We start from the raw sequence: 12,503 nt of genomic DNA, 5'->3' as shown, positions 1-12,503 counted from the left end.
TTAAAGAAAAATTGTAGTCTATCAGTCTATCTATTGGGCCAATTGAAAATTCCCTAGTCAGATGCACAGATGATGGTGATAGTACTAAATCCATATGAAATTCAGTTAATACCGACCTTCAAACGATACGTGTCAAAATTGTATAGCAGTCCGACCATTAGTTTGTGACATATTGCATTGTGAGTGTAGCTACTTTTGTTATTTGAAAAAAGATGGCAAAGAAAGAATTTCGTGTGCTGATAAAATATTGCTTTTGAAGGGAAAAATACAGTTGAAGCAAAAAAGGGAAAAGGGAAAACAATCTCAAACAAAATCTAATCAGTGAATAAACCATTATTTCATACATCCTAGCTATTTTATCATAAACATTTCAAATTCACTACAAGGCCAATTGAAAAATCCCCGGTCTGATGCATAGATGATGGTGCTAGTATTAAATCCATATGATTTTTCGTTAGTACCAACCTTCAAACGATACATGCCAGAATTCAACAGCAGTCCGACCCTTAGTTTGTGAGATATTGCATTGTGAGTGTAGCTACTTTTGTTATTTGTTGAAAGATGGAAGAAAAAGAATTTCGTGTGCTGATAAAATATTGCTTTTTGAAAGGAAAAAATACAGTTGAAGCAAAATCTTGGCTTGATGAAGAGTTTCCGGGGTCTGCACCAGGAAAATCAATCATCAATGATGGGTATGTTAAGTTCAAACGTGGTGAAATGAGCACCGAAGTCGGCGAACGCAGTGGATGCCCAAAAGAGGCTGTCACCGACAAAAAAATCAAAAGAGTTCACAAAATAATTTTGAATGACCGTAAAGTGGAGTTGATCGAGACAGCAGACATTGTGAAGATATAATCTGAACGTGTACATCATATCATTCACGAATATTTGTACATGTGAAAAATGTGTGCAAAATGAGTGCCGCTCTAGCTAACAATCGATCAAAACCAACAACGTGTTAATGATTCTGCCCAGTGTTTGAAGCTGATTAAATGCAATAAACCTGAATTTTTGCGTCGATATGTGACAATGGATGAAACATGGCTCCATCATTTCACTCCGGAGTCCAATCGACAGTCAGCTGAGTGGAATGCACACGATGAACCGAATTCAAAGGGAGGAAACACAACAATCAGCTGGCAAGGTTAAGGCATCGGTATTCTGGGATGCGGAAGGTATAATATTCATTGATTACCCCCAAAAGGGCCAGACCATCAACAGCGATTATTATATAGGGATATTGGATCGTTTAAAGCATGAAATAGTTGAAAAACGGCCCCATCTGAAGAAAAAAGGTGTTGTTTCATCAAGACAATGCGCCGTGTCACAAATCAATGGAAACAATGGCAAAATTGCTTGAATTGGGCTTCGAATTGCTTCTGCATCCACCTTATTCGCCAGATCCGGCCCACTGCGACTTTTTCCTGTTCTCAGACCTCAAAAAACTGCTCGCTGGAAAGAAATTCAGTGCTAATTAAGAAGTAAACGCCGAAACTGAGGCCTCTTTTGAAGCGTACTACAAAAATGGTATCGAAAAGTTGGAAGATCGCTATAATCGCTGTATCGCCCTCGAAGGAACTATAAATAATAAAATCGAATAGTGCCAAAAAACCGGTAGACCGGGAACTTTTCAATTGGCCTGTTATGTAGCCTCCAAAGAATACCAACAATTCAAAATTTTAAATTTAATAGTAAAAATATGTAATAACGAGTAAAACATATTTGTTTGGTGTTAAACAAACTCAATAAATTTACATTCATTTATTGTTTCAGTCGGCTACTTCATTATTGAAAGGATTTCTTGGGGGTTGCTTGCCAAAGATAACCATAAAATTCAAATTTTATTGTCACCTCCTATTAGGTAGTAGTTCAATAGTTGAGCACTATACGATACAAAGAAGTATTAATATTTGAGCACGATCCTAAAGCCGACGAAGTGGCCAACGAATGCTGGTGTTGCTCTTTCATAAAAAAATATGCTTTTATGTAACTAAAAAAGGTGCCGAAGTTTTATTTTCATAAAATAAATGTTTTGTTACTGAAATATATGTTTTTAATTGTGTTTCAAATACAGCCAAGTAAAAAGATACTTATACTTTGTGAGAATGACTATTCGCACTAATAACCTTTGAAAACTTAAAGTCAAATTTTCACCTAAATTTAATACTGAAACCAGATTCAAACCAAAATTATCGTAACAATCAGAATCTTTCGATTTTTGATAACAAAATCATTAAGTTGGAATGGCAGACCCCCCAAAACAAAACCCTGGCTGCGCCACTGCGTACTTATTATTTGATACTACATAAATCCATTCTCACAAATATCTATGGTATTTTCATGTTTAGAAACTACAACATCCTTCCTGATCAACAATGCTAAATATGGTTCATTTTGTTTCAGCCAATACTAGTCAGTATGCTCATTATGTGTTCAATACTTTGGATCAAGATCATAGCGGATTAATTAGTTTTGAGGTGAGTGCTATTTTCCAATTATTGTCAGTAAAAACGACAGTTGAGGTTGCTTATTTGAGTTTCGTTGTTCGAAATTCATTCATAAATCAATTCCAACTATACAAGTTTTATCAAAGATCTTTTCAAACCCTGCATATTACACATTCTTCTCTGGGTTATCGACCCCATTAGCTTTGGAGTTCAGGCGAAAAAATGAGGTTCCTCCAAATAAACTGCGCAACATGACGTAGATAAAAAAAGGAAGAATGGACTTACAAGGACATTAAGGGGAGTAAAAAGTGAAATATAGCAAGAAGCAAAAATAGGGTGAAGGAAAAGAATTCTTGATTTTTCTTCACAATCAACGTTTTATGATACTAGTTTCTGTAGAAAACAGGTTCATCCTACGACTCAGGAAAAGAAAATTCGAAAACATTATCCATAAGAGAATTATAATCTTAAACTATGTATTTATTTCATCTCCTTATTTTTTAGCTTGAGTTAGATTAATACGATATTCTATAATAATAATTAGATTGATTCCCGATAGGTAATAAAACCTTCATTTGAGATGAAAAATTCTCAATAGAAGTTTCATGAAGACAAAAATGAGAATGAAAGATGCACACAGAACTATGCCATCGAAGAATATCAAAAATTTAAATTAAATATGTTATAACTGATACGAATGTTAATTAGACAGATTTTATAAGCGACAAATTACAGTTGTTAATTTTTTGTCAATTTTTCTCTCCCTCATTTCGAAGTCTTCTCGACGTTCAGTAGAACTAAGAATACAAGAAGAAATTCAAACCTATGATTTTTTGATAAATTAATATAACTTTTACTTGGCTGGACTATTTTGTAATATTTAAGTCTCGTCTCGTTCCATGAAATAAAATCATCCACATGAATTATTTTCTCAAGGTCGACTTATTCTTATTCAAACCGCTTCCAGAGGTTCATTAGTGCAGTGAATTAGAGTCGATGTCGTGAAATATAGTCCTAAATATCGATAGGTTCATTTCGGCAGCTTTTCTGCCATCTACTACCTCCGCTGTTATGTTTAGGTATGGTTTGAAAATCAAAGAAAAATTCAGATCAATACAGAAGTAGACAGGGAATAATGAAACGGGATCTAGTTGAAAATTTTTATTTTTTTCCGTTCCTGATTCAATCAAAACAGATTGTATATGTAGTTTCCTCGTGTGAAATCAATTTTTCTTTAAAAGTAATGAACGAAACTTTTGTTCCATATATTTTTTGGTTATATTATTTTTCCGGATTTTCCCCCTGAACATTTCTTGTATTTTCTTGATATTTTTTGCTGGCGTTTGGAAGCTTTTCTTGATTTGGTTGTACGCTGAACCTTAACATGTTGGTCTGTTTTACACAGCCCATCGAATCACACTATCTGTTCAGATCGTAAAATCATCAATCTGAACCTCAAACCAACAAGGGAAGTAACATCAAGGAGCTCCAGTCTGTATTTATAGGGAGTATTTATGTATTTTCAGGATGATTCTCGAAGACCGTTGATCAGGATATTTCTAAGAAAGTCTCGAAGTAAACACTTTGAAATTTTATGGTTACTGTTTGTTGGTATAGATGAATATTTGGAAAGAACGTCAGATTTGTTCGATTTGTTTTCTAAATCTGACAACCAGTTTTTTATGCCTAATCAGGTTACTCATTCAATTCTATATTCTTTTAATGAATCATTTGCATAGTTATCTCAGAATATTTTTCTGACATCTGAAAAAAATTTTAAATTTTCTCAAATAGGACGTTATTCCATTGTCAGAAACTAGTGATTTTCGCATGAAAATTTCTAGCTTCCATCCGAAGGCATATCAATGTTTCTCCTCCGTCAATTAAAAGTTCAATTGAACGTACAGGGTAATTCGATTTCAATGTCAATGTCAGCCATGACGAATACCTCAAAACTCTTCTTTTTTTTTTCATTGTTCAGGTTGAATCTATGTCAAAAAATAGTGCTCTAAAATGCTTATTTCCTGAGATATTTCACGAAGTTTAATTTTAATTTTAGGAATTCCATGATTTCCTTTCTCTAAGAGTTACTCTACGAATTTCGGCAGAGTCCAAACTACCGAAATCCACAATTTCAATTTTCAGACCCTGGTAATTCATAGTTTGATCATTATACATTTAATTCTTAATCCGACCCATATATAAAATTCAAAAGAGAAAGATCCATGGTCCAGCAGGCCGAAGAACTCCTAGTTCCCCACCAACTATCTTCAAATAGAACTCTTGATGAACATAATGAATTGTTCCAAATATCAACTGACTATATAAGGTGGTTCAAAATTCATGAGAAAATGAAAGTATTGGTTAATACATCAACAACCTATGGCTATGGAGTAGATATGGGCGTTTTGTGCTCATCTCAGGTTGCCGTATGTATCATACCTACCTACATTTACCAAAGGAACATCCTTATAAACCGAATTTAAACCTATTCAATCTGTTGTTACGGAATTTTTTTTTTATCGAGTTCTGGTGACCCAATGAACATAAAATACAGGGTGATTCCGGAGGAGACCGTCAGATTTTAGGAGAAGTTTCCACTAGTCAAGGCAGTTTAAAAACAATGTTTGGTTTATGGTTGGAGCCTCTATTGAGAGTCTACAGGGTGGTTTGTGCGATTTGATCAAGTCATACCAAAGTTATGAATAAAAGAAAAATCCGGCGAATCGGACAAATCACCCTGTAGACTCTCAATAGAGGCCCTCAACCATAAACCTCACATTGTTTCGAAACTGCCTTGACTAGTTCTCCTGAAATCTGACGGTCTCCTCCGGAATCACCCGTATATTCACATTTATTCACCAAATTTCAACTGCCGGATCTGTTACAGAAATGAAAGGTTTTTCCGTTATTCTTCTAGAATTTTTTTCGCCTCTGAAAAAACTATCAACATAAAATTTCGCATGAAAATTTTCATTCTATGAATTCATAAGATTACTCCGAATAATGCCTCATGTAAGAAGTTCAGTTCAAAAATCAAAGGTTCTTCAGATACTCCTAGTGACAATTATTTAATAAGTTTTGATATTTAGAAATTCTGAATGAAATTTGCGGGAACAGAGGTGCAAAGTACGCTTCTAATGAAAGTGTCATGATGATATCTTGAAACGAGAATCTGGTGCCGACTCAGAAATATTATATTGCTCCGATGGGTTTCGCTGCCTTCACGGTAGGCTGGTTGTCAATTCATGGTAGTTAGGGATGGCTTCTGCAGATTCCGCTCCATATAATCCGTTTAGCGAGGAAACTTCTGGCAGATTAAATTTGTAGGCATTTTTGGGCATCCATACGAAAAGTTTGCGAGCGTTCCATATACAACATGTTCGAGGAATTAACGAAAGAATTGAGAATTTTAAGCGTTTTAAATGTGGCAGTTTGAACACATCTGTCGTACTTTTTCATAACGCTCACTGAGTGTGGGATGGATGGATGAAAACAGGAAACGATTTCATTTTCGTTAACTGTATGTGAGGAATACACATATGGCTATGGATGTTAAATAAGAGATACGGTATTTTTCATTGTGTCAGAACAGTCCACAAAATTACTTCTTATCTATATATCAGGCAACCAAAACTGGCAGGTTTTCATAACTTAAATTGCATTCATATTTCGACGCACTCGTTTCTATGCGCTTATTATTTTCGTTCGTTACAATAATATAAAAATGAAATGAATCTAGAGTTGTATTCATCTAAAAGTTCAGTTACTTTTTAATGAAAAACATGTTTGATATTATCTCAATTGGATGAAAATTGGTGAAAAAATTCTAGTATACGTATTATTACGTATGATTAAGTATAACTGCTGGAAAACAATTTATTTGGGGAAGGGAGCTCAAAACTAAATTTTCATTAGATGAAAAGAATATCATTTTTCATCTAATTAGTAAAGTTGCCACTTTTGCATGTTTCTTCCTCTCAGTGAGTGGATTATTAATTTACTCAAATTCACCATTCTTCAAAATCCTCTGAGATGAAAATTCCGATATATGCACATTAAGAGTAAAAGTGTTTCGCAATCGTTTCAAAAGTGACCGAAGTCTATAAAAAGCACAGTTCAACAGAATGGCGAATGCGCCGGTTTAGGATTTCTATAGTATATTCAGTCACTTGGAAGGAGCCAGAATAATTCGATTATACAAGGGTTGTCCAAGTGTCCTGAAATTTCTTTGGGGCCAATGAAATTATTGCCAAACAATACTCTCAAATGAATCCCGGTATTTAGCGGATCGCGGTATCCACTTCAAAGGGACATCTGGCCAAGATTTTTATGGACTAGTTCAGGTGACTTTGAATATACTATACAAGTATTGTTTTATAAGAGAACCCTATCTGACACGATATTCAACTCCATTGTATAATGATCAGATCACTACAGTAGTAGTGAATAAATGCGAAAGAAACATTTTTTTTTCTTCGATTGACAGCATATCTGGAAAAGGCATTGAATTTGCCATAAGATAAGAAGTACTGTGTGTCAAAAAATTCTTATTGCCTTCGTGCTAAGGAAATGGATATCATGTCTGTTTTCTATACATTTTTTTATAAAATCTGTATTATTAAAATTCGTTTGAATTATTTGAATTCGACAGATAAATTCATGATTTCCAAAAGAATTCGTCCAATATTTAATCATGAAGAGCTTCAAGATAGAGCAAAAATAGGTTTGGAATATTTCAATTTTTCATTGTTAACTTGTTAGCCATGATATTATGGAAGATGACAAGCAGCTAACGTGAAAGTTTAATGTTATTCGAAGCACACTGTATGATCTTTTTTTGCTGAAAAGAAAACATGTCCGTAATGAATAATTTTTTATCGATAAAACCATTGGAAAAATATGACTGATTTTGTTCACTGCAAAGTCATAATATTCTTTTTCGGCAACCGTCCGGGAAGTGCTCACTTCCCGGACGCTTTTTCTCTGAGAAAGTAGCATTTTCCGGCCTAGTCCGGAAAGTACGTACTTCCCGGACTAGGCCGGAAAAGAATCATGGAATCCATAGCAACCGAGATAACGGCTGACAGTTCGTATGAAATTAGTTGTCAAAAATTTGCATGTTTTTTTATCGCAATCGCAATAAAATATGGAAAGCAGCAGCGATAGTGTTATTTTACATGGTTGCCGAAAAAATATTGTACGCAACACGCCCGCAAATGGTTTTTTTGAACTCACAGACTTCCAGGACTCGCTTACGCTCGACCTGGAATTTTGTCTATTCGTCCAAAAAACCCCTATTTTCCGGACTTGTTACGTAAATTACTATTTCCTACAACTGCTATGAAAAGTAGCGTATTCTTCACAGCTTACTCAATTTCAAAACTATGTATTGCTAATACTGTGGGAAATATTATTCCCCACGGCACTTTGCCCACACCTCGCTTGGTAGACCAACGAAATTGCGCTTTTGAGTCGTTTCTATGGAAACGCAATAAATTAGCACATACTGTCAACGAAGGCCATTTTGATTTGAATCAAGTCCATTACTTGAATTATTGAAATTTGTGCAGTTGTAGGAAAAGTATAGTGTGCAACATGTGGAGAAAGTCTTTTTCTCGCTCGTGTTTTTGCGGCACTCGCCTTTCAGGCTCGTGCCACAAACTTCAACACTCGCGAGAAAAGTTGGACTTTCCCCACTTGTTGCACAATTTACTATTTCCTACAACTGCTATGAAAAGTAGCGTATTCTTCATAGCTACTCAATTTCAAAACTATGTATTGCTCATACTGTTGGAAATATTATTTCTCAGGGCACTTTATCCACACTTCGCTTGTTAGACCAATGAAATTGGGCTTTTGAGTCGTTTCTATGGAAACGTAATAAATAAGCACATACTGTCAACGAAGGCCATTTTGATTTGATTCAAGTCCATTACTTGAATTATTGAAATTTGTGCAATTGTAGGAAAAGTATAGTGTTTCCACAATCCACACTCGCCAGAAAAGTTGGACTTTCCCCACTGGTTGCACAATATACTATTACCATGCCCGCAATAAGAATTTTTGACACACAAAACTTCTTATCTTGTAGCAAATTCAAAGCTGTTTCCAGATATTTGGTCAAATTTTATGTGGCTATACAAGGAAAACTGAAATTTTCTAGGCGAACGTAAAGCTTAAATCTATGTTGAAATGGTTAACAAGATGCTTAATAGTTTCAAATCTTCAGAGTGCAATATGAGTATTAAAACACAGTCACTTGTCCAGAAAATTTTGGAGACATGAGTGAGAGACAAGGTGAAAGATTTCACCAAGATATTAAAGTTATGGAGGACCGTTACCAAGGAAGATAGGATATGCACATGATGGCAGATTACTGCTGGAGTTTTAAAAGGGACTATTTAAAAAAACATTCATGAATGTTGCGGAAAAGAAGCTGTCAAAGAGTTGGGTGACTATTTGATTTCTTCAATGTTTTTGTTTGTTTGTAAGTGCGGCATAATATTGTATTTTGTATATCTAAAATAAAAATTTTGTATCTACTTTTGTTCACTGCACTTACGGATTTGAGTTAAAATAATGTACCCAACTTATATTTCTCTAAAATTGTAAATTAAAATTTGAGCTCCTAGGTAAAAATGAATACGTTATTTGAATTCAGAAAATCAAATTGATATAGAATCAGCTCAAAAAACCGCGAAGCGAAAACAGCTGTTCCCTTGTGTAATTGATTTAAGGAAAAACTTGATATATTTTGTGAAATCAAGAAATGTCAAATTGAAAAATTACCATCTACATTTCGAGCATGTCATATACGATTTTTTTTGCAAATAACTTGTACGATCTTTCTTTGAAGTTTGGCCCTTTTGAAAGTAGATTCCTAGTCTGTTTATTTGTGAGTTTAAGAAAATACTGAAAACCTGTAAGGAATTAACAGCGTTTTCTTCATTCCGAATTCACGTCATCCACTGAACGAAACTTCCAGTCGGAATCGCGTCCTAGCGGGAATAATTCCGGAACAGTCCCAAAAAATATAAGAAGTTATTATCGTGCCTTTTTTTTCCATCGCTCACGTCGCTTGTCATCCCACCCCAAACTGGGATATCACTCCATAATTCACCGGAAAACAGGGACGGCGGAACAAGAAACATCCTTTATTAAAATCGAATAAAATATTCAGCCATTAGAGCGTCCCCGTTATCCAAAACGGGACGACGTCGTCGTCGCAAAATTCATTTTTCATCAATCCGGAGGATGGACCGAAAAGGGTTGTCGCGTCCGGGGATGAGGAAGAACGACGGAAACGAGACTGGCGAGGAGGCCGTGGACGATATTTCAGGCGGATGTGCTTTGTGTCGAATTAATCGAATGACGGGCGTACAATTTGCGGGAGTGCTCGGAACAGATGAGATGGCGAAATAACGATACGAATCGATCGTTGCGTGGAGGAGAGGCCGCGGAAATTTTTCTGTTGCATCGTGAAAGGTCACTGCTGTATCGTGGCGGAAGGGTTTTTAGTCTTTCGAGGAGAAATGAACGTCTCGTATAGTCCCCGATCGCCCGTTAGGTTGTGTTGGTATTCCAAGATAACCCGAAAGGTTCGTGCGGTTTCCCTAACGGTTTCAAATGATATTTTCTTAGTTATTTATTGAGAGTACACATACTTATTCAAGATCAGAAGTCGATGTTTTCCCATTTTTCTAACATTTCACGCAATGTCTTGAAGGATCAATATATTATCCTGACTTTAGCAAGGGTGTAGACATAGATGGGTACTGGGGGTAATCCCCCTCCCCCTAAGACAAAATATAAAATTTTAGAATTCTCGCTAAGACGAAGAACGAAAATTTGTCCATAAAATGAACCAATAATCACTTCACTTTCCTGTGAAATCGACACGTCAGTAAAAAACAGACTCTTTACGGTTTATGAGTTTATTATCGCTTTCAAGATGAATTCTTTTATTGCTCTACGAGCACGTCTATGTCCGAGGTTCATTATTTTCCTCTATCTATCCGCTTTTTCGCAGTCGCCTCTTGTTTACCATTTGTGATTTTTGCATTCGTCATCAGTATATACTTACATGTTGTTTTCTGTTTTTTGTATCATTTTCGTCACAAAATTTCAATACTATAGTTATCACTGAACTGAACTGAGTAATTTGCATCGAAAAATTATCTGGGCTGTGTTGTACAATTTATTGTGTTTCATTCAAATTGCAATTCATTTGTGAAGACATAATTTTTGAATTGACTTTATCCACAGGGTGTTCCTTGATTGGAGGTATAAAAGAAAATGACAGATTTCTCGGATCATTTTAAGAAAAAAAGTCCTATAACATGAGTCTGCAAACATTCTGTTTTCTAGATACAGGTGTTGAAGTTCAAGTTTTTTTCTCATAGCACCTTCCCTCCACAAGATATTCAACTTGAATTGTCATAGATATTCCAATTGAAGTTTTCATCATGTGATATGCTAATTGTGAATGCAAATCTACAGGGCGATATTTTTTCTGGAAGCGTTTCCGATTCTTTCCTCCAGAACTATTTGTTGGTGAACCACTGGTTGTTTAGAAAAATGTAAAAAGAAATTCTGGTTCAGTACTACACTTTTTGATTTGTTGTAGTTCTGTTGTATCTGCTATAGATTTCGAGAAAAAAAAATTCAAACAGCTCTCTAGTAATCCTCAGGAAAATCCGAATTATAATAAAGATCAATTGAGTGAGCTGAGATAAATAAATAAATTATAAATTTTAGTACTTATTCACCCACTCTGCAGTGAGGATTAATGAAGATTCGATAAACTGGTTAAGCAACTCAAAAAACTAGGACTACAAAAAACACCCTGTATCTAGAAAACAATGCTTTTGGATTCTCATATTTATGGAACTTTTTATTCTTGAAATCATCCAAGGAATCTCTCATGTTCCTTTATTACTTCTATATAAAATTGAAAATTGATTTCGAGACTTTGAAATTCATTAATCTAGTTCAGAATTCAAAAGAATCAAAACAGTAAAACAAGTTCCTGTATATACAGAGCGAAAATAAAACACATGTTCATGGACGGATTAAAGGGAGCTAATAACTGAAGCACTAACTTGTACATCAACGTCAGATACGTTATCGATTTCTTGTGAATCAAATAATGTCATCTACATATGTCATCTACTAAACCCTCTAACTCTACAAATATAAGTAAACCTTTTTTTACAATAACAGTTTATCAATTATAGTTTATAATCAATAATTTAAAATATCAAAAAGGAATTGATTTATAAACAATTAATTTAATAATCCCTCTGAATTGATGAATTCCATAAGGATCACCTATTACAAGAGCTGTCTGAACCAAGCCGTATAAACTGTAAAAGCTTCCGGATATTCAGATAACTAAATTTTTCCCTGTAATTAATTCATACCATTTTTTTCAATATCAAACCAAAACCGTACTATGTCCCTCTATGTTCCTGAACATACGTCACCGCCCGAAAACCACCGCAGGACGTCGACGAAACATCAAGCCCAGGCCACATAATTTAAAACGCCACGGTCGAATGTCATCCGCGGTGGCGCTAACTCTGTTTTCCCATTTTTCCTATCGTTTTAAATTCCGATTAATTAACCTCCTGGGCGTGAACACGTTGAAGTGAAAATTATTCGCGGACGTAACCAGCGCCCGGGCGTGTTCTCGCCGTCCGGCCGTCGCAAAACCGGATACAAATGGTGGTCGCTTTCCGGGATGACCTGCCGGCCGTCGGGAACGATGCAAATGCGACCTCCGACGTAACGGGCGGCAAGAGGCGCTGAGGGACGGGCGCTTATTGCGCTGGAAAGTGGGACAATCTCCGACCTGATTTCGACGCTCTCGTCGATCTTCCGATGAAGGGACTCGTCAGCGGAAATATTAGCGTGGGAGCGATTTTTATTCATCGAGTGTACAAGGAGGCTTGATGGGCTTATTGAATTTGATGGGGGGAATTTTTTATTTTGTCTTTTATTGCGTGATATCTACATCAGTGTCGTATTTACGAAACTACCGAATATTGTTGG

At 35.6% G+C, this 12,503-nt stretch overlaps 1 protein-coding gene across 6 annotated transcripts in view; it reads left to right on the top strand.

Annotated features, from left to right (window-relative positions):
- LOC123674723 (Kv channel-interacting protein 1-like) overlaps nucleotides 1–12,503 on the top strand; it is a 228,272-nt gene that overhangs the window by 192,764 nt on the left and 23,005 nt on the right. For all 6 annotated transcript variants that reach the window (XM_045609729.1, XM_045609723.1, XM_045609727.1 and 3 more), the window contains one exon: nucleotides 2,404–2,477. In XM_045609729.1, the coding sequence (XP_045465685.1) occupies nucleotides 2,404–2,477 (74 nt within the window). The remainder of the gene's footprint in view (nucleotides 1–2,403; nucleotides 2,478–12,503) is intronic.

This window comes from Harmonia axyridis, chromosome 3, assembly GCF_914767665.1.
Source record: "Harmonia axyridis chromosome 3, icHarAxyr1.1, whole genome shotgun sequence".
Taxonomy (NCBI): Eukaryota; Metazoa; Arthropoda; class Insecta; order Coleoptera; family Coccinellidae; genus Harmonia; species Harmonia axyridis.
Note: the sequence above shows the minus strand (reverse complement) of the source record. Positions and strands in the feature narration are given on the sequence as shown.